General features: G+C 40.9%; 1 protein-coding gene across 1 annotated transcript in view; it reads right to left on the reverse strand.

Annotated features, from left to right (window-relative positions):
* PKHD1 (PKHD1 ciliary IPT domain containing fibrocystin/polyductin) overlaps nt 1-22377 on the reverse strand; it is a 272533-nt gene that overhangs the window by 111586 nt on the left and 138570 nt on the right. The window contains exons 43-47 of the mRNA XM_030448416.1: nt 18549-18661; nt 16589-16688; nt 15090-15224; nt 11734-11869; nt 8965-9211 (exon numbers count right to left, since the gene is read on the reverse strand). Coding sequence (XP_030304276.1) covers nt 8965-9211; nt 11734-11869; nt 15090-15224; nt 16589-16688; nt 18549-18661 — 731 coding nt within the window. The remainder of the gene's footprint in view (nt 1-8964; nt 9212-11733; nt 11870-15089; nt 15225-16588; nt 16689-18548; nt 18662-22377) is intronic.

Here is a 22377-nt window from a genome sequence, read left to right on the forward strand (position 1 = left end):
GCAAAGGATTTTCTGATTACCCAGAAACACTCAGCTGAGAGACAGCAGCAAAGAGGAGAAGTGTGAATCAGCAAAGAATCACTCAACCAGAAGATATTGGCAAACCAATGAAACTGACTGGAAGGAGTTTATAAGGCTTAAACAGCTTTTGTGCTACTAATAAAGTTCCTCTTACAGGCATTAACTGGACCAGGATATTAGGCTGCTAATTAGGCCAGTAAATGACAACAGCAAGCACATTATTGCCACAGTAATCAGCACCTGCACAGGTATTCAAGAAAACATTTCCAGCAGCAGTTGCACACCACACGTGATGTGGTGGAACATTAAACTCATCATGAATTGCACATCATGATTTGCACATCCTGAATTGCCTTAGTGAGCTACAAAGGGTCACAATGCCCCAGCAGGTGACAGAAACTCAGCCCCATCCCCTGTGCAATGGAAACCCAAGGTGGTTTTGCTCTTTACCCATCTCACTCTTCCATTGCTGAAGTCTGATGAGGCAGCTGGAATCACTTTTCTCAGGGACTTCTCCATGGTGCTTCCAAGCACTTTAAAAGACAAAAAAGAAAGCCTGGGAGGGGCTATCCTGCTGGGATATGGAGGGGATACAAGTCAGCTGACTCCATCAATGAGTTAGGTGGCAGTGCCACACTAACCATGTAGAGTCCCTGGCTAGTGAAGTCACTAACTTGTGAATTAACTGTGACTCCAACTCTGTTGAGAGGTTATAAAGGCACTCAAATAAATAACATAAACTAGAGAGCTAACTTCTAGTTGGCTGCAGTTATGTGAAATAATCATTATAATCATTATAATCATTAAGGTTGCAAGAGACCTCTAAGATCATCCAGTCCTTCCAGTACAACTTTTCCTGGGTGCCTGCTCATACCAGGAAAGTCCTCTCTTCCTAGGCTTCAGAGCTAGGATATATTTTTTATTCTTTTTATTCTTTATACTTTTGGACACTACCAACTTTCTTTTTCACTTAATTGTTCTCAATCTCTGTGATAGAGTCAGAGAACTATCACTGAAGAATTATGGTTTGAAAATGCCTTTTTTTTTCTTTTTTTTTTGGTGCTGGAAAGCCCTTGTGACGAAGAAGGGTTTGTATGGTTCCATACCATGATAATTTGGGCTCCAGAACCCTCACTTGGGAGTTTGTTCATGACCACAGGAAGGAAAGAGAGCAGGACACATCTTGGGTTCTGAAAACTCTGGTGTTTCCCTGACCTGGAATGCTGTTTCTTTACCTTTTACACACCTTGCTTGAGGTGTTGCCATGCACAAACACTTATCCTCCTCCTGACAGGGTGTCAGCTCAGCAGAATGAAACTTTGGGCAGTTTGAAAAGCTTTGCAGCTCAGTGTAGAAGTTAACTGGAACAAGGCAACAGTGAGCCTGAAATTACATTCCCCCCAAAATGATGTCAACATGCTTGTTGGGTTTGGTTTTATTGGTTTTTTTTTCCCACCTATATGCCACACAGACACCAAAATGGAAGCACCCTACTAATGGGATTACCAGCCACAATTAGCACCATTTCCATTTGCCCTAAATAGCCAGTGATTTCACTGTGCCCTAAATAGCCACCAATCTACCTCTCCTTAATGTTAATGAAGCAGAGTAGTGCTGGCACACATGAGTATTTTTAATTCAGAGGATCCAAGGGAGCCTGCACGCATCAGTAAGATGGAGAGCTTCATTATCAGAGGAAAGAGCCTTCCCCTGAACTTCCCCTGGCTTTATTTGAAAGAAACTAGGAGGCAATGGTCTTAATGCAAAATTAACCCTCACTTTAAGCTGCTGGAAGCCTTTGTGAAGTGTAAGGGAGGGGGGGAAAAAAAAAAAAAAAGGATGACTCATTGAAAAGGCTGTATTTTTATATTGAAGCAGGTTTCAATTAAGGAGCAATTTGCTTTAGAAATATGGCAGGATTACTGGATAGGACTTGACAGTCTGAGCCACAATTTGCCAATTGTGATTTTCTAAACTGTTATGTAATTTAGCCCAAGTGCATCATGCAGAACTGCTCGACATCAATGGGCCACAAAGGATTTGTTAAACCAATCAGCAACACCACACAGAACAAATATGAACTCTCCTGTTTATGTTTACCATTAAGTTACTTATCCTAAGGGTCCATATCCCTGTGTTTAGTTCTAAATGCTTTCTGCTTGATACATTTGTGTCATAATCCAGTGTGATTATCCCTCTCCAAAACAGGAAATGATATAGCATGGAACTTCAAATGGGAGACCAAATGTTTACACCAACAGTCCCATTTGTTATGGGCCAAATGGAGGCTAATTCCTAATTACAGCCATACTAACATTTTAGAGGTTTGGTGCTGGGCCCAAACCCAGTTGATTTTATTTTAATTGCCAAGAATTAGGAATTGTCAGCTGTTTTAATTAAATGTGAATGTCTTTGTTGAGAGACCAAGGACATGATTCAAATCTGCCTTGTATTATAAACCTTTGCAGTCAGCAAGCTTTTGCATGCATGGGTCTTTTTGAAAAGAATTGGTTCTTTGTCCCTGATCCTGAGCAGCCACTGTGCAACAGGCCTGAACTGGGAGAAAAAGAAGAATCGAGATGATCTCCAAGAAGCAGGGAGGATTGTGACTGACAAGCCAAGATGACTTCATTTAAAACAGCTTTGAAATTTTCATTCCTAACTCCACTCTGTTCCTAAACCATACCCCTAGCTCCTCGGATTTAAAGGGAAATCTCACAAAGGAAACTAAAATCCCATCCCAATTCTGAGCTGGAAAGTGGCTGGGACTGTCAGGGTGTTGCCCAGCAGGTGGGTGTTCATCTCAAGGCACCACCGTGAGTAAATACCAAAGGGAAAGCAAAACAAGAGTAACCATTTGAACTCTCTTCAAGACTCAGGGACACGGAGGTAGGGGGTATGCTATTCCTTTCACACTAACCCAGCAGCAACGGCTGGGTTTGCAGCAACTGAATGCACGCCCTACGGGAGAGGATATTAGACCAGATTTAAGAATGCAGGCTATAAAGCAGAAAGCTAATCTTTTCCTCTGCAGCAGGCTAAGGAGAGGGAAGCAATAAAAGGCTTGAACGACAAGACTGGTGCTGAGCAAGTCCCAGGTTTCTGCAGAGAGCAGGGGAAAGCAAATGAAAGCAAAACAAGAGGCAAAGTTCCTTCTGGTGTGTGCAGCCGCCACGCGTTTGGAGTCCCCTTTGCCGCAAGGTGCTGCCTGGCTGCTGATTATTCTAATGCTCTCCTCTTGTAAAAATTATGCATAATGTGAAGAAACTTTTAAAGTCACTTAATCATCTTACGACAATTTTTTAATGAAAATTTGTTTTAATATTAATAGAGACTCATATTTTCATGATAATATGGGTAGCGGTGGCATTTGGAGAGGCCGTATCTCGCCTGCAGCCATGCTCTGCTGTGCCATGGCATAAGCTATTCTTCAGACTACTCAATAACTTTCTCACATATAAATTTATAAAGACTTTTATAAGCTTCAATTACATTTTTAAAAGACATAAAAACTCTCTTTAAAGGGTGCTTAAGTGACACATTAGTTTAACTTTCAACTGGACTTCATGAAGAAGTATTTTGTTACAGCAATGCAAGCTTGGCCATGGATCCCCACAGTCCTGGATATTGATGGGTGAAGCAGTTTAGGACAGAGAGTCAAGGAATGCTCAAGATGCTTGTTTTCTTTTTTTTAAGGGCTTTTTGTCTAACAAAACCCATGTTTTTCTTCAAACGTATATGTTAGAGGGAAAAAAGTGCCAATACACTGTATTCATTCTAGTAAATTAAACAGTACAAGGGTAATCAGTTGCTTGTATTCAATTGTTCACATTGTGACTTAATTAAAATGATCTTAGACTTGTGTTTAGCTTTCACAAACCAGCCCTATACAAGACAGCTCCCAGGCAGGGGATCTTTCCTAAAAGGTAGCACTGATGGAAATTAACTGATGTTTTGGAGGTTGAGCAGGTTAGTAACATAGTCATGGCCAAGACTTCCCAGTTGCCCTTAGGGTAAGGAAAGGAGCCTGAGGTTGCTGGGAGAGAGGCTGGCATCCTAGGACTCTTCTTTCAAAATCTACTATTTGCTCAGCCTTTAAGGTTTTTGGAGCTGGAGTCCTTCCCTAAAATTCAGGGAAAGTAAAAAAATCACCATCTCAAGCCCTTCTCACTTTTTATTGAGGAGACCATAGAGTGCATCACTGTAGATCAAGAGAGACCTTCAGGAGATGGGGCTGTGCTACTGATATTAGCTGAAAACTTCTCCTTATACAATAGGACTTCATGCCAAAATTAAGATGCCCTTGTGCTATCACTTAGTCCTGGTGATCAGCAAATATAGGTTCAGTGCTTAAGGCTTGGAATCAGAAGCTTTTTAATTTTTTTTCCACCCTTGGTTTCCTAGCACCTTACCACTTGTGATATGGACAACTAGGAACTAGCAAGTGGCAGATGGGAGAGGTTGCCTACTCCAGGGCCAGGTAGTGCACAACAAAAGGATTTCTTCCAGAGTACTTTTAACTCTTTGCTCTTCAGAAACTGGAGAAAGCTTAGCAACAGTATTTCCATCTTTTTTACAGAGATTAGATGCACCCAAGAGACAGAAAATTCTTTCCATCACCCACCTATCTTGATTCCCCCTGCTCAACCTCTGCTGATTGCTTCTAGTCATGTTTTGTTGTATTAATCCTAAACTACCCTCTTTTTTTTTTATTTTTATTTTTTTATTGTGCACATTCTTCAAATAGATCTGGACAAAATTTATATTTTCTTCTTCTCCCCCCACTCCTTAATTCTCTGGATATTCTATTAATTGGCTTTCACCCTTCATCCTCTCTACCAGGTCCATTTTGGAGCTCTGTCTGTGTGACCAAAACCTCCCTGACTCACCATTTTTATTTGGCTGAATGCTGACAGTCCTTCAACTTAACATGACAGTGATTTACTGGTAGGAGGAACTCCAGAGAGGGGATCTGGAGGCAGCACAAGCAGCTCTCCCAGGTTACCCTGTTGAGTACACAGTCCTCAGGAGGACAGAGTAACATCTGGCCTCTGCAACTCCAGCTGCCAAGTATCTTTGGCATCAGTTGGCTCCCAGCTCATGTAGATGAAGAATAAAGAATGGAAAGAAAGATAACTTGCTTGAAATTAAGGTTGATTGAGGAGTACCCAGTCATTGATGTGACCAATCTAAAACTCTTAATCCATTTGCTGTGAAGACAAAATTTAGGCCAGTGCTCAAATATTTCTGTACTTAAACAGCAATGCTGCAGATAAAGTCCCATTTCTATTGGCTCATTCACCAGGATGCAGGGAGGGATGAGGTGCATGGAATGCACAAAGTGTCATGAATTATTAATATTTCCTTTGTGGAAATATCAAATCACACTGCAGGCAAAGCTGTGAGAAGTTCTACCCACTCACATAGCAGCAACCCAAGGGACTGGTGGTCCATATACCCAGTGTAAACACAGGCTAGAAAGGGAAGTGACTTGCCTAAGACCTCATGGTTTAGCAGTCCCTAAAGAGGTGTAGTACTGTTGTATTTTTTTTTCTAACCAGTACTCTTTAAAAAAAAAAAAATAACAGAGTACTTCCCAACCCTTAATTTATTGCAGAATTATTACTTTATTTTTTTCTTTTTTGTTATGAGAACCAGTAATCCCATGCAAAGCCTGCAGGTGTTATAGTTTTCCCCTTCAATGAAACATGTGATTTATTATTTTTCTCCTGTTTGGGAAGGGGTTTCTGTTTTTTCCTCCTTCTTCGAAAACATGAATTATAAGACAGATGTGAATTATTAATAAGCCTCTGACAAACCACTTCAGAATTTCTGCCTGTGTGCTACTAACCTGAAACAGCAAAAAAATGGATAATGGTTCAGACTTGTACTTCAAAAAGAAAGTGAAATGTCAAGTGGGAAGGAAGATGAGCATAGGAAGAAAATCAGGAATGGTGTTTAGAATACTAAAAGTCTTCCTCCTCCTGCTTCCTTTTTATGGTGGGAATTCTCAAGCCTCCTTCCTGGCCTCCTTCTCAAGCCTCAAGTCCACTCCTGGGTGACAGGACTTGCCTGAGCAGCATTTTCTCCACTGGATCCCTTTAGCAGACAGCTTCTCAAAGGGGAGTCAAATACAGCCACAGAACTGAGAAGAGACAGACCTTGGGAGTTTATGACCATCAAACTGCTGGGAAAGCCCTAGCTGGGTCCCAGAACTGGGTGACCACAAGGGTGGGATATGAGGCAGCACCAGCAGGAAGCTGAACTCTACAAAACCATCTTCTAGAAATTCAAATCAGATATCCAAAGTGGCATTCTGTGGCCAACTTACACTAGATGAGATTCCCTGTGAGTATGAAGAGATACACTGAGATGTTTTTATAGACAGAGACAGATCTTCAACAAAACCATCTCTCATCTACTCATGGAGTGTGTGAGCACTCAGCCACAGACCTATGGCTACACCTCCTGTGATGAGCTAACTAATGTGGTACCCTGCCCTCTGGTCTTGAGACTAGATAGGATGGATTGGTTATATCCATATGATTAAACTCCAAAACAGCATGGGAACACTTCAGCCATCCTATTGGTCTTGTGTTGTGTTGACTTCTAAATTGTACCCATGAATTGGTTGGGTGTGGGATGGATGGCCTGGGCCCATATAAGGAACCATTGTGAGCTTATAACAGTGCAAAATCTGTACCTATATTTATGTACAGATGTGCAAACACTTCTTGTGGCTGAATAAATCTTTCTTCCTCCAAAATCAGCGTAGAAGACTTGTAAAGAAAGTCATCATTGAAATTAGGATTGACACACCTTGATGGCTGCTGATATTTAAATAGGCATGGAGTGAGCCTTACAGTTTGTGGTCACATGGAGTGACCAGCCCCAAGAGAAAGATCAAAGAAACAGAGGCATCTAATGCTGCTGAAAATATCCCAAGCAATAAAAAGATTTGGTGTGAGATGCCAGATCTGACTGGGTGTCTCTAGGAGATCCTTCTTCCATGAGTGATAAGCCAAGGGAAATATCAGAGGATGTTTTAAGTGGCACTAGACATCTCTCCATGGGTTGGAGACAGGACAGAGGTTTCTATCACCTGTAAGGTGACATATTGCAAGTAACTCCATGGTGAACATACATGACATCTCTGGATGTCATAGAGACTGGATGTGGCACTTAGTGCCATAGTCTAGCAACCGCAACGGTGGTTCAAGGGTTGGACTTGATGATCTCTGAGGTCTCTTCCAACCCAGCCAATTCTATGATTCTATGATTCTATGATTCTATGATCTCAATTTATGTGTAATTAACCTAACTGGAGTTAACTCATATTGAATTTCTGCCTCACTCCAAATCTTCCCAGTAATTTTTGCTTGCTGAATAAGCATTGAGAGCTACATCAGAGATTTACTGTGGTACCTTTGGCCCATAATTTATTCCTTTATGCTTTCTGCTTGTCTATCATGATTATGACAACAAAGAAATGGGTTTTCATTTCCACCTATAAACAGTGCTATCAACACAAGTGTCCACTGAAATCATGTGAAAACTGACACCTTAACTCTGAAAAAGCAATTACCTGGTTGACAAAAAAGTTCTGCCTCTCACATTAGCAAAAGTTTATTCTTGAGTTCCATATCTGCCTTGTACCAGTGTCTGATCCCATCATGGTGATGGGAAACCATAACTATATAGACTGAAAGAGGCTTCTTAGGTGATGAGCCTGGGTCAGTCTTCATGAGGTTTGATGGTTTTAATTGACTCATAGCTAAAAAAGAACAGCAAAATGAAAGACTAGGAAGTCCTGATGAGCAGGGTAAGAAGGACATGACTTCAACAGAATGGCAAAAAAAAATATCAATGGGAATGCTTTCTTTTTATTAAAACACCTTATGAACTTTTTGTATCTTCTATATAAAATGGCAGAGAGGTGAACCAGGAAATCATAAAATGTTGAATTCAGTTTTAGTAGAAAATATAATACACAAATCTGATAGTCTGTAAATCTAACATAGCAGTGAAATCAGATGGCAAAGGTTTTCTGCTTAAGAGATGAAAAGCAACCCTATTCATGAACCCTGTTCTTTGGGAGCCTTTGGGGGCATCTCTCACCATGAGCATAAATGGAAACCCTATCAGAACTTGACTTGAACTATAAATAAATTAAAACCTTTTGATTTTTTTTAAGACTGCATCTTATTATCAGCTGAGAGATTTCTCTCATGATCCAGAAATATTTTTTTGGTCAGTACCCAGAAAATCTTGCCAAAGATTGCAATTCACCCACTAAATCTCTGTTCTGAGGCTTGGCCATCAATCTTGCTTAGAACACCTGAGTGTCAGTGCTCACTTTGAGCTGGATTCTCCTTTATACAAAAGTCCATTCTATAACCCTGGTATCTGAGGAATGATGAAATAACAGTACAACCCAACCTCCACTAAAGTCCCACTGAAAAGTGCCAGAGTTGTCTCAGACCAGAATCGAGACTAAAAGTAGGAAATCAAGGACAGAAAGATAAGCAGCTCACTGAGAACTCAAAAAAAAAAATTGTCATGGGCAGACCCAAATAAATAAAATACACCAAAAAGTATCCTGTGGCCTGGATAATTCTCAGAACTGTCCATATGGTTAACTTCTCCTCCTCAAAAACATTATGATTATGTCCAAAGTGCCAGCTAGGTATGGTCCTTGTACTACATCTCAAATCACACTTGTGAACTATTTGGGTAATAACACGTGGCCAGAAAAAACAGTGCCAGAGCCTCACGTGGACAACAGCCTGGACTAATTTATTCCAGTGCTCAGGCTTTTGATCCAGTTTAGGACCCAGCAGAGACAGAAGTCTTAGGACTGTGTTCAGACCCAACAGCTTTCTCAACATAAATCACAGCAGGCAACAAACACATTGATTTTCCAGAAGTGGGATGGTTACTTACAAATGGAGGGACATCCTGTGGAAAACAAGGTCCCCACCACAAACACTGCCACCAGAAGCTTGACTGAAGTTTGCACTGGTTGTGCAAGATGCCTCAAGGATCTCTGTGGAAGGCAGGAGATGACTTCCTCTCTGCCCTGTGACTGAACCATCCACATCCTCAAGGATGGCAGAGTGAGGAAAGGGGAAGGCCACTTGGAAAGGTGAGCTGATGAAGGTCAGGTGTTCAGCTCTCACTGTAAACCCACCTGGAGGGAAAAAGAAGCATTTCAAAACCAGAGACAGACCTCTTCAGGTAACAGGCATGAAGGCATCACTAAAGGAAAAGAGATCAGCATCATTTCATCTTTGCTATGGGAAGATTTTGAGTTAACAAGAGTGGGAGAATCAGGACAATAAATAAATAAATAGAGATGGTTGTAGGAATTTCCATGGTCTTGCTATGGCCACATGCAACCTGTCCAACCACCTTTGTGAAAGAGCTTGTGGTTAGAGACACCTCTGATCCAGGTGCTGCTTCTAACCTTACCAGCATCTCATCAGTGACTCCAAATGTTTTTACCCAAGTCCCAGCACCCAAATTTACAGTCCCCCAGAAAGTGTTTCTTAGAGATTCTTTCTGTCTTGTTGATAAGATTAATTCTTTGGAGATAAAGACTCTTTAGGTGTGTGTAAATACACTTGTGTGCATATGTACAGCAGCTGGCACAATAAAGGCTTGGCTGAAAAGTGGGTCTGGAGGATCTTCACATTACTGTAACACAAATAGATACAAAAAGAAGGAATACTCATGCAGGATAAATCACAGGAAGTTTCTGAACACAGTAATATTTCTAGAAATGTCAGAAAATCATTGCCCTGTGGACCATAACAAGTCAGCTTTGGCATGAGTATTCACACACCACTTTTGGCTATCATGTTGTCAGTAGTAGCCTCCCTGAGTGAGATTTTACTATTCCTTCTGTTCTTTGATCTCACCTTCTGAAGTCTTTTTCTCTATCATATTATTGTAAGGAAATATTCATTTCTATATAAATATATTTAAGAGGTAATTGCACTTGGAACATTCTTCAAAGAGCCTTTGGGTACCTCTTCAAAGCTAATAAGGATGCTTAGTTTACACGTTAGGCAAATTTACCTAAGGTTTAGGCTGGCCTGGGGTAGGAGCTTGGTGAAATCTGCAAGGTAGTGTCACAGCTATTAAAGAAATCATCACTCTTGAAATTTTACCTCCCAAAATGTAGAAGCAGAAATAAGTCAGTGTCTAAAACCCCCTTAAAAAATAAAATAAAAATAAAATCAGTGCAAAAATGAAGCTGTCTTTGTTTTAAAAATATGTGTGATATGGGGCTTCAGCTAAGGGGTGAAGTTATTTCTAGGACAGAGTAGGAGAGAAGTTGCAACCTAAGCCTGTGCTGAGCAGAGCAGCCACAAGGTCTGGTTTAGCCCACCAGCAGTGTCAGCAAAAGACAAACAAATGAGGTGAATGGTGTTAAGGACTTGTTTTTATGCTATCTCTACTCCCACTCCAGGAATTTTCTCAGTTCAGCTGAGCTGTGCACCAATCTCAGCATATATCTTGAATTTATCATCACCTCAAGCTCCAATGTCAATGGGGAAGAGCTCCTTGCCCAGCTGGAGAAGTGAAACGTGGAGAGTGACACTCCTGAAAACTATTAAAAGGGAAAAATCTAAGAACAGGCATGCAAACACCTCAAACCCCAGCTCTTGATAATTCATCATAAGCGACAAGGTTACAGAAGCAAAACTGGGGCTGGTGCTCTTCATCATTACATGGTGCTTTTTGCAGGACTCAGCTGAAATTCCTATCAATGGTTGTCTGTGGAAGATATGAATCATAGAATCATAGAATTGGCTGGGTTGGAAGGGACCTCAGAGATCACCGAGTCCAACCCTTGATCCACTACTGCTGCAGTTACCAGCCCATGGCACTGAGTGCCACATCCAGGCTCTTTGGAAATATCTCCAGGGATGGAGAATCCACTACTTCCCTGGGCAGCCCATTCCAATGTCTGATCACCCTCTCCATAAAGAAATTCTAATATCCAACCTAAACCTCCCCTGGCAGAGCTTAAGACCGTGCCCTCTTGTCTTGCTGAGAGTTGCCTGGGAAAAGAGCCCAACCCCCCCCTGGCTCCAACCTCCTTTCAGGGAGTTGGAGAGAGTGATGAGGTCTCCCCTGAGCCTCCTCTTCTCCAGTCTCAACACCCCCAGCTCCCTCAGCCCTTCCTCACAGGAATTCTGCTGGATCCCTTCACAGCCTCCTTGCTCTTCTCTGGACCTGCTCCAGCACCTCAATCTCCTTCCTGAGCTGAGAGTCCCAGAACTGGACACAGGACTCAAGCTGTGGCCTCCCCAGGGCTGAGCACAGGGGCAGAATCCCTTCCCTGGACCTGCTGGCCACGCTGTTCCTGACACAGCCCAGGATGCCATTGGCCTTCTTGGCCACCTGGGCACACTGCTGGCTCATGTTCAGCTTCCTGGTAATCCAGACTCCCAGGTCCCTTTCTGTCACTCTGTGCCCAGCCTGGAGCTCCCCATGGGGTTGTTGTGGCCAAAGTGCAGGACGCAGCACTTGGCCTTGTTTAACCTCATCCCGTTGGAATCAGCCCAACTCTCCAGTCTGTCCAGGTCCCTCTGTAGAGCCCTCCTGCCTTCCAGCTAATTATGAGCTTCCAAGCATCTGAATCTAAAATAGGAGAAAGCCAGAGACTGCAAACTCTGTGAAATCAGAGTAAACCAGACTCACCCTGCCCTTGGTAACACCCAGAGCAAGTCCTGATTGCCGTGCAAGTGATGTCATCAAAGTTCCTGAAAGTTGTGTTGGAGATGAAGAGCTGGAACCTTTTGGGTGTTTTTAGTCCTTCTGACATACAGGTCCCATCCTGCAATGAAAAAAATGTGGGGAGACATAGCAAACATGGGAATCTCCAGGTCTAATGAGTGCTGGGTACAGCAGTTGGGACAGAAGCATGTGATTGCTCTCACACCCATTGCTGTGGGGCAATGAGGGTTTTTTGGAAGGAGAGATCTAAGTTGCTGCTTTGCAGATTTTGACAGGTCTTTAGGATCTTTTTAGGTCACCATATGTAAGTGACAGTATTACATCCAGGGCAGTGATTACCTTTTTTGCTTTGTCCAGGTTGTTGAGCAAGTTAAGGATGAACATGCAAAGGGAAAGGAAATTGAACATTCCTGGGGAAGAAAGAATCCACCTGGAAGGCACGCTGAGCAAAGTTGTTTACAGTCCCTTTTACTTTACCTTGTTTTGTCCATCAGGCAGGAAATTTCCTTACTCTACAAAAGTAATTATTTGAACTTTACCTGACTGCTGAGACTTGAAGCCCTTTTGTGTGATTGGGGATGGACTGAAATATCTAAGCTAAACTCTCTTCAAAGCTCGAGTTGACTTCATGGTCCATCAAAGCAACCAGGAGTGGAAAAGGAGAGCAAAACCCAGAAGTGATGGGAAATAAAATGGACAAACCTGATTTTGTGGTGATTATAGGACACGAGACAGGATGTGTACATCTCTCTAACAATTTATCTTGGAGATAGGAGGGGAAGAAGGATGTACACAGAACTAGTGAGAGGCTAGTGGAGGGAAAAGGTCTGTGTTGCTGTTTCTGAAGCCAGGCTCAATTAGAGAATCAGTCAAAAAATCCACCCTCAGTGAAAACATCCTCTTTAATTGGAAGTGGAGAATGAAAAGGACTTTTAGAAATAGATTATTAATTGAAATAGATGATTCTGTCTTCAGCCTCATTAAAAGACTGTAGCTTCACCCTCTTTTTTATTCTGAGATCAAGACATCTGGGTTGATGGCCCTGGTTCTTTGGATCACCTCCTTCCAAGCCACTGCTAAGCAGGATTTTTTGGCCTCTGGTAAAAAAAGTCAGAAAGTCTCTATTAGGTTTTTTGCTTACAATTGTCTGTTCTTTCGTCTCATCCCCATTTCTATAGATATTCTTACAGTTAATTTCACAGAACCACAGATTTTTAGGGGATCTGACTGGGCCTTGAAAGATCAAGTCCAACCCCCCTACCAGGATTCAGGAGGATCACTTAAAGTAGATTACACAGGAATTTATTTCATTTAAATAAATAAGGAATAAAAGAAGGGTGTGAGATGATAATTTCTTCCTAGTGTGTCACCTGTCTCAGATCTTCTGCTTTTTCAGGAAGAAATATTTTTCCTCAAATGGCTCCACACAGACAATGAGTTGCTTTATGAAAGCATGGAAGAGGCTTGCTGAATGTCTAGGAAACTAACAAAAGTTTTTCCTTTGGCTTGTACAGGCCCTGTTTTAGCCCTGCCACTAATGTTTTCATTGATCAAAGCCCCAGTTTTTAAAATGCCCTGAAATTTGCAGAAAACAATCCTATTTTCAAGCATTTCTTTCAAAAGCTGGAAGGGTGCGCCGAGACGAATATCCCAGGTTCCCATTAAATTAATGTCATAAAGTTTTAATTGATATTAAAGAGACATCATTATTAAAGGGAGAATTACATAAATTAAGATGTAAATTATGACAAGGAGGCTCTTATCATGAGATAATCAAAGATAATCACCCCCCTGGGGTACTGCAAGAAACAAGGCACAGCTGAGCGCCTCTAAATCTCTTACCAAGTACAGCATTGGAGTCCTTCCATGGATCTTGCAAAGCAAAAACAAAAGCATCCACCCTTTGGTGTCTGAGAGAAATTTATTGGGATGAATTCTGGTCCATCATTGGGATGGTGGAAGGTCAGACTGGTGAGGTCAGGTTATATCTTAGCTGGATGCTTTTAATAGACCTATTATGGAGTCTTCTTTCTGTGTTCTTCTAAAGAAAACTCATTTTAAACTATTTTTCTGCCCATCAGAGAGAAAATTAATTTCACAGGCAACAGAAGAAACAGAGGAAGCAAAAATCCCTCAAAATCATGAACAAGCAGCTGGGTCCAGTTGTAACTAAAATTCTGTTGTTATTTGTGTTATTAATCTGTTAACAATCTGGTAGCACCCAAAGGACTTTGTCCAGTTGCCTAGAGAAATAATGGGAGAAGATCATATTTACTGCATAAATAAAAATGTTCTCTTTTGAAAGCATTTGTCATTCTCAAGGAAAAAAATAGCTCTCTGTGTTCCACATAGCCCAGTGAGGCTAAGAGAGAGCAGAATAAACCAAAGTGTTAACTAGGATAGAGAACAAATCTGTGGTTTCCTCTCCTTATTCTGAAATCAAATTGCCTGTTTATCACAACAAAAGGTTTATAGGAATTTATGTTAGAATTTATATTAGCTTGTTTAAACAAAAATTATGATTGCTCTCAAAAATTCATGTTCTGTGAAATTCCAAGGGTTTTCTGAGGCCATAGCAATCATGGAAAAAAAAACCCAAAAACCAAGTAAGGAAAGAATTTGTTTATCTTACTAAAACCCTTCAGTTGAAAAGAAATCTGAGGTGTTTTGTTTGTTTTTTAATTTTGAATGGTGCTTTATAAAGAATATGCATTCTAATATGAAATGCTGGATAGTTCCAAATTCAATCAGAAAAGTCAGAGTTCTTGTTCCAATTTTGTTATAAAAAATAAATCTTCAAAACTTCCATTCTGAACAAAACGAAGTTGAGAAAAAAAAGTATAATTTTTCCTGCAGAATGTAACCTCTGGTTTCTCAAAAACTGATGTTTGTTCAACTCTAACCATCAGCTGATCTGGACAGAGCTCCTGAGAAATTATGCAGAACCCAGCTGATCAAATGCTATTTCTCTTCTGCTGCTGCCATCAAAAACAACAAAATCTTTGGTTCCAGGAAGCTGGGAAAGTGGTCCTTGTGCTCCAAATTCTCTGTTTATTCACCAAATAACTGTCCCTTACAGCTGCTGAAGGCATCATCTTTTCAAGAGGTGGAAGACAGAGGACTAAGCAAACATAACAGTACCCAAACCTCATCCTGATGCTTCATTTTTACCCAGGATGCCAAGGAGCACGAACTGTGCTTCAGGTTGCTTTCTTATTTCTTGGATTATTATATTTTATATCCTGATATTATTTCTTCTGCCTATTTGAAGGGTTGCTGTGTAGCTCATGAGACATGGCAATAATTGCTGCAGTGATTACCTTTTGCTCAAAGTGTCCAATTAAAATGCCATTAACTACAGAAGTGTTTCCCAGGCTTTCTATGATGTCAATGCCAAAATCTTTGCAAGCATAAATCCAGAAGTGTTGGAGTTTGAGGTTGCTGCTCCTAAAAATCTATAAAAAACATAGTAAAGAAATAAAGATATTTTTTTACAATGTTACTTTATAATTCTGCTTTCATTACAATACAATAGGAAGGGAAAGTGCAAAACCACATAAAAGTGTTCAATATATATTTGGTGAGAATCTCCCCTTAATGTCTAATTTCTGCTTACAATTAATAAAACAAAACTTTTTACATTCTGTTGACTTATGCTCAAACTAAATTAAGAAGAAAAGAACAGTATGAAATAAAATCAGGACTGAGGATAAGTAATAAGGTAAAAGTGCTCTAAATTTGAGGATGTTTATTACTGGAATGACTATTAAGGTAAAGAAATTAATGTCTATAGCTGAAAGATGCCTTGGAAATACCAAAGGTATTTACTTACAGTCAGCTAACACCAAGAAAATTGGTCATAGAGGGAGTCCATGGAAAGAAGCAGAATAAACATGAAATGTATGCCAGGTCAGTGACATAAAAAGGAATTAAAATCTAGGCAGAGAAAACCACAAAATCAAAACTGCAAAACATCCTTTAATTTTACTCATTTTCTAATAACTAAGGTGTTCAAGAAATAGAATATACCAGGCTGGAAAAACAAACAAACAAACAAACAAAAATAAAACAAACCACACTGACAAACTTCACACCTGCAAGAGAATAGGCACCTTCAAAAGAAGAGCCACAGGATGGGTTGGAGCAGAAAACATTCCTTATAGAAAAATATTAAAAAATCTCTTTAGGTTATCAGATGAGGGGTTGGAGGACCACAGCCTCTGAGCAGGTTTATGGGAAGTAAATATCAGATAATAAAGGGGGGTTTGGGATTTTTAACCAGACAAAGCAATAGTGAGCTACAATGGCTGGAAAGTGAAGCTGGAGAAATTAAAATAAAAAGAAAAAAAATGTGCATTTTTGATAAGGGTGAAAGAACTCCCATGGACACAACTGTATGAAGGTTACAGATCCTCTGCCAACTGCTGTGATTACAAATTGCTCGCATCCATTGGGAGGATTTGGAGATGTCCCTGCCCATGCTGGAGAGTTGGAAATAGATAATTTTTTAGTTCCCTTCCGACCAAAACCATTCAATGATTCTGTGATTATATAGGCAAAGATATCCTGGATGATTTCAGAAGACACCAGCTATTGATGGAAGTAGCACTGATTCTGCACTGGAGCAGAAAGGAGAGCTCATAAAAATTATCTTCCTGGTTTGGTCACCAAAACAAGGGCTGAGGGAAATGGCCACAGAGGTACAAAAGATTTTAACATAGTTGTAGCCTATTCACAGCCTTAAAAGTTGAAAACAGTGTAGAGATGATTTCCCTGTAAGGATCCTGAGCATCCCAGAGGATGATCAGGACAAACATACCTGTGCTCCACCTTGGTTGCTCCAAGCTGTGAAGTTGTTGAACTGAACAAGTCCATTTGGACTGTCTGGCAAATATTCTGGGTACACCAGCAACCCATACCTGTTCAGGAAAGAAAGCAAAGGAGACTGTTTCTTTAAAGTGCATATATTCATGAGCAGATTTTCTTATTCATCTTTTTGATATCTAAAATTTTAAATATTTAACAGATCCCAGCATGAGGCTTCTTCCAAAATGAAAAACTGGTGGATAGTACTATTCATTTCAGTCACCTTATCACCCTGGAAAGCACACTTAAGTCTTATTTTTTGTCAGAAAGTACTTTCAGAATGAGCCATGCCATGGATAACAACCAGTGTAAAGCACCACTGACAGGTGCCTGCCACAAAACACCTTATAGCATTCATGAGCTTTCAATCAGCATCAGCTTCAGATGAGCCCAACATGACTCTGGGTAAATAAACCTTTCCCAGATCTTGGATTCAGCCAGCTTGGAGTACACTCCAAATATACATGTTGCCAAATGCAGCCCTTGATTTTACCTTCTCAGAGATTTAAAAAACAGATTAATATCCAGATTTCCTAAAAATTCGGGTGACTTCATCCGTTGACTTTTAGCCCAACATCATTTTTTGCAGTCATTTGCAGTTTAGGGAAGCACAGGAAAAAGCTCCCCTGTTCCTGGATGCTACAGGAGCAACTCTTATATGTCATGTCTGACACATATAAATCTACTTTCATTCCCTTGGACTGCAAAGGGCTTGGTCTGAATTTCAACCTTATTAATCAGAGGCCAAATTGGAATAGTTGGGTATTCATGCTGTTACAGAATCATAGAATGGTTTGGGTTGGGACCTTAAAGATCACCTACTTCCAACCCTCTTGCCGTGGGCAGGGACACCTCCCCCAGCCCAGGGTGCTCCAAGCCCCATCCAACCTGGGCTGAGACACTGCCAGGGATGGGGCAGCCACAGCTTCTCTGGGAAACCTGTCTCACCACCAAATTAAAGAATTTCTTCCTAATGTCCAGCCTGAATCTCCCCTCTTCAAGTGTTAACCCATTTGCCCTTGTCCTCTCCCTACCCCCCCGTGTCCAAAGCCCTCCCCCAGCTTTCTTGGAGCCCCTTCAGATATTGGAAGCTTGCTCTGAGCTCACCTGGGAGCCTCCTCTTCTCCAGGCTGAACAACCCCAATCCCTCAGCCTGGCTTCCCAGGGAGGTGCTCAGCCCTCTGAGCATTTGAGTGGCTCTGCTCTGGACACCTTCCAGGAGCTCTGTGTCCTTCTGATGTTGGGGACTCCAGAACTGGACACACAACTCCAGGTGGGGTCTCACCAGAGCAGAGCAGAGGGGGACCCTTAAGCAGCATGCAAAGCATCTGAAGATAAAAAATGCCACTCTAGGTTGTGTAAACAGGTGGCCTACAGGAGATTTAAAGGAAGATTGTAAGATGTAAAAAATTGTCTATCTGTTCTCCTGCATGTCAGCCTCTCCTGCTCAAAACATTTGCTGGATTTAAAAATGAGCTTTCAATGCAACACAGGAGCACACGCTTCAACACTTTACTGCTAAATGCTTGATGAGGAACTGTGTTAAATGTGGCACCTTAAACTCCATCAGGATCATTTAAACAAGGGGGTAAATTGGAGGAGCTGGTTAACAGCACTGGTAAATGCTGCAATGTAATAAATTGGGCTTGTGAACAAAGAAGAAAGGATGATGTAACTACTCAAGGAAACCATTCACATCATGCCCTGAAAAACAGCCCCAACCACATTGCTGTCAAACATTGTTCTTCTCTGAGTCAGAGAACTCTGATTACAAAATAAAAAACCCAAAAAAGGTGCAAAATTGGAAGAAATAGAATGATCTTGAAAGGAAAGGTAAAGACCTTTTCTGCTCACCATAATTAGCATTACCATGCACTGAAGGAAAATCTCTTTAAACAAAGGTCCCCAAGTACCTTGTGCAGGAATGAGCTGTGTTCTCACTGAAGGACAGGATGGGTATTTTGGATGGTCCCTCAGGGGAGAGGTGAAAGAAATAGCCATACCCAGCAGCACACACTGTGTTACCCTGCAAAGAAATACATATGGCTGGGAAAACAAGATTACCACGGTTTTCTGGAAATTAAAATCAATTTAAGAGAAAGCCAAAATACTCAGCTGCAGCCCATTCAGATTCTGGTTCGGTTGGTAGAAGCTAGTAGCATGTTTCCATGTCCTCAATCTCATCCTGTTTCCTCTCTGTTCTTGGGCCAGAATTAAAAAAACTTGTCCTCAAACCAGGTAACAAGGGTTGCCCAAGCAATAGAAACAAATGACAGGAAAATTATATCACCATAAATCTTAAAGGAGCAGGTAAGAAAAAACTCTGGAAAAAATCTTCAGTAAAATCCTTTCTAAGTAGGAAGGTAATGTCACGAAAGAAAGGAAAATCACAAAATGCTCAGGTTATTGCTATAACAGAATCACAGAACTGATTTGGTTGGAAAAAACCTTCATGAAGTCCAACTGCTGAGCCAGCATTGCCAAGTCCACCACTAAACCAGTCAACAGAATGCAGAGAAATACATCTTTAGGGTTTGTGAGTGGCTGAGCAAGTGAATTTACTCAGACCTGGGGTAAATTACTTGGTTTGGATTCTTTTCTGACAGGGTAGCTGAATGACCCCTGGAAAATGTGATGTAAGTTATTGTCACTCAGTATCTCTTAATGAAGAAATTATGGAGTTAGTTTCTTTGTTTTATTGCAAGTGGTGAAAAATAATTGAACATAAAGGCTGCCTGGGTTCACAATTAGTGTTTGAAACGTTTGAGTCTGCAGCAAGTGGGTTATAGGGGGGGAGATTCATGGTGGTTTAGGAGCTTTTCTGCTCTAGGGCAAAAACCTGCTCTTACCTGCTTCGTTTGGACAACAGCCAAACTTAGTTGGTTTTGGATGGTGTCCATCCAGTGATGTTTTCATGTGCACATCTGGGCATGAGCACTCCCACCTACTTAAGATGCATAAAAATTTAATGCTGAAGTCCAGGCTGGTAAACCTAGGGTCCCTTTCCATGAAAAAATAAGGCATAGGCACGTCCAGGAGAAATTCCTCTGGCCTAATCTTAGATAAGATTAATTGCTCTCTGGAGGTATCTAATTCTCTAGTGTCTAAGATGAGCTTTCTTGCAGCTATAAGAAGAGCTTTTTCTCTAAGGTAAGGACTGACACCTACCATTCCTTTTCATAGGTCACTGGACAGTGTTAAACCACTAATGACTTTTTGGTCCCTGATGTCCCCAATCAAAGCTGAGCCTGGTGACCTAGAGGTGAAAGCCTCCATACACCAATTACTTTCTTCTCACCCATCCAAGTGTGTTCCCTGCAGTCATGATCTCTGACATCTGTCAAGCAACAAAGATTCATCCACACCCAAACCCCTGCTCTTTCCATCCCCTGATAAAAGTCCTGCTTCTTCCAAAAGTGCAGCCATAGACCCTTCTCCTTTAACAACCACTTCTGCAGTCGGGTCACATCATTTCCAGGATCTTTTACTTGGCGACTCCAATCGTGCGTTCTACAGATGATTCATAAGGAAAAAACCTGCATATTTATTCAGGCAGCTGGTGGCTGGAGGGCAGAGGTTTAAGGCAAGCAGGGAATTTTGTGTGGAAATCAATTCTTTGTGGAAGTCAGTATATTACGGATGTCCGTGCAACCAAAATTCCAGAGAGAAATTACCTCCCCGAGCATGCCAGATACCTGGAGGGATGCATTGCAAGTCAGTTAAATAAAGTGGCTGAGGTTTTAAATGTCTCTTAACCCTGCAACACTGCTAATGTAAATATTTCCTTTTTTTTTTTTTTTTTTAGATAAGCAGTGTTCAAACTGTTGAGCTTCAAGATGGCATTAAAATTCTGAAGAGTCAGCCCAGCACCTCTCAGCCAATCTGAGAAGCTGGCAGGGTGCAAGGAGTACAGGAGTGCACTCACCTTGCAGAAGGTTTAAAAAAGATTTCACTAGGGATGAAATAGTGAGAAGGATGCCAAACACATACAGCCTCACCTCTTTGGTGCTGTGGGGAATGGCTGGGTTGGGTGATGTTGGGAAACAAGTTCATTTATCAATTATTTATCATTCATCAGTCCTCTGACATGGAAACACAAGCTGATCTCCACCCTTTTCATTCATTAAAGATTTTTCTCACTCCTCAATACCATTGCAATAAAGAAAATGGAGGATGCTTGCTGAATATCTTAAGTCCAGTCTGTATGTTGTTATGCACAAGATTTAGGGGCATTGAATGTTTATAAATAAGAAGTTACTATAATAGGTCAAAGACCCACTGGATCAAAAAAAAAAAAGTTAAAAACAGTCCTTTTTTTTTTTTTCCTGCACACAAAAAGAACACCAGAAACATAGGCCATGAATTTCAGTGACAAAGAGGCCATGAATTTCAGTGACAAAGGTGCCAATATAATAGAGAGGCATCTTCAGTTCCTCATGCCAATAGCATTTAAAAGGCAAGAAACCAGCCTGCTAATGAAATTGTCTTATGACACCAAAAAAGTCATACCCATGGGCTCAATATTTTAAAAAAATACCAAACCAAAACCTAACCTTGTAATAATCGTTTTGCACTCATACTGTATGAGTGTAAAATTTTATCTAACAACCTGCTTCACAAATGGACTTAAGTCAAATGGAAAGCAGTGGAAATTGGGTCTCTGAATGTCTTTGTAGGCTCAGGTTTGAGTGACTGCTCTGTCCCAATTTCAACACCTTTTAGGATACCACTGATTTGCAAGGAAATTTAAGCTCTTCAGTCACCAATGCAAATTTAGGTTCCCAAGTAAATTGAGTAGTTATGAAAATATTATAGCAGGACTTGCTGTTGAAACCTTAACCCATCATGGATAGAAGATGTAACACAGCATGGACCTAGATTTCTCTGCCTGTCTTTCTTGTAGTTCTTGCCTTAAAAGTTTGCAGCCTGTAGGTTTAAAATCAGTAAATGAACAATGACAGTCTGAAAGCAAAAATAAACCACCAACAAATACAAAAAACAAGTCCCGGACATTAAAATCTAGAGGGGGAAAATTTTCTCCCACGTCATGGCCTGGAAACCAGGCAGTGGGGAGGTGAGTCTTTCCAACTACACTCTTTAAACCTCCCAGATAAATTAAGGTTATAAATACCTTAAAACAATATACAGTTATTGAGACATTTGATCAGAGAAATGGTGCTGAAACTGTCCCATTATGATGTTGGTGATGCACCAGCATCTCTTCATTTCATAAGTATTACTAAACTAAGAAAAGTGCACAGGGCACACAAGCTTTGCTTGGAGAAATTATGAATTTTTGTCTTGATATATATGTCTTTTCATGTCTTCTGCCATATATTCTATGATATGTAGAACAGTAAATGCAGCTAGTAATAATTTTAAGTTAGCAGGTTGTATCTCTGACCATGGCAGGGGGCTTGGAACTAGATAACCTTTAAGGTCCCTTCCAAGCCAAACCATTCTGTGAATTTCTTCATATTTTCCTTTTTGCTGCTTCAGTGCCTCAAATACCCCACTTGGAGAGATTGCCAACAATGAGGTTTCTCAGAAAGCCCCTCAGGCCCATCTTCTATTCTAACACTTTGGAGAGCAAACTTAACCCTGATGTTTGGGTACACGGCCACAGCTTTGGGCCTTAATACAAAGACATGTGAACCCAGAGAACTTGACAAATGTGCCTCAAACCCACCCCAGTCAATTCACAAGTACCCATAGAGATAATTGCAGCAAAACTTTTTCCAA

This window comes from Calypte anna, chromosome 3 (assembly GCF_003957555.1).
Source record: "Calypte anna isolate BGI_N300 chromosome 3, bCalAnn1_v1.p, whole genome shotgun sequence".
NCBI lineage: Eukaryota > Metazoa > Chordata > Aves > Apodiformes > Trochilidae > Calypte > Calypte anna.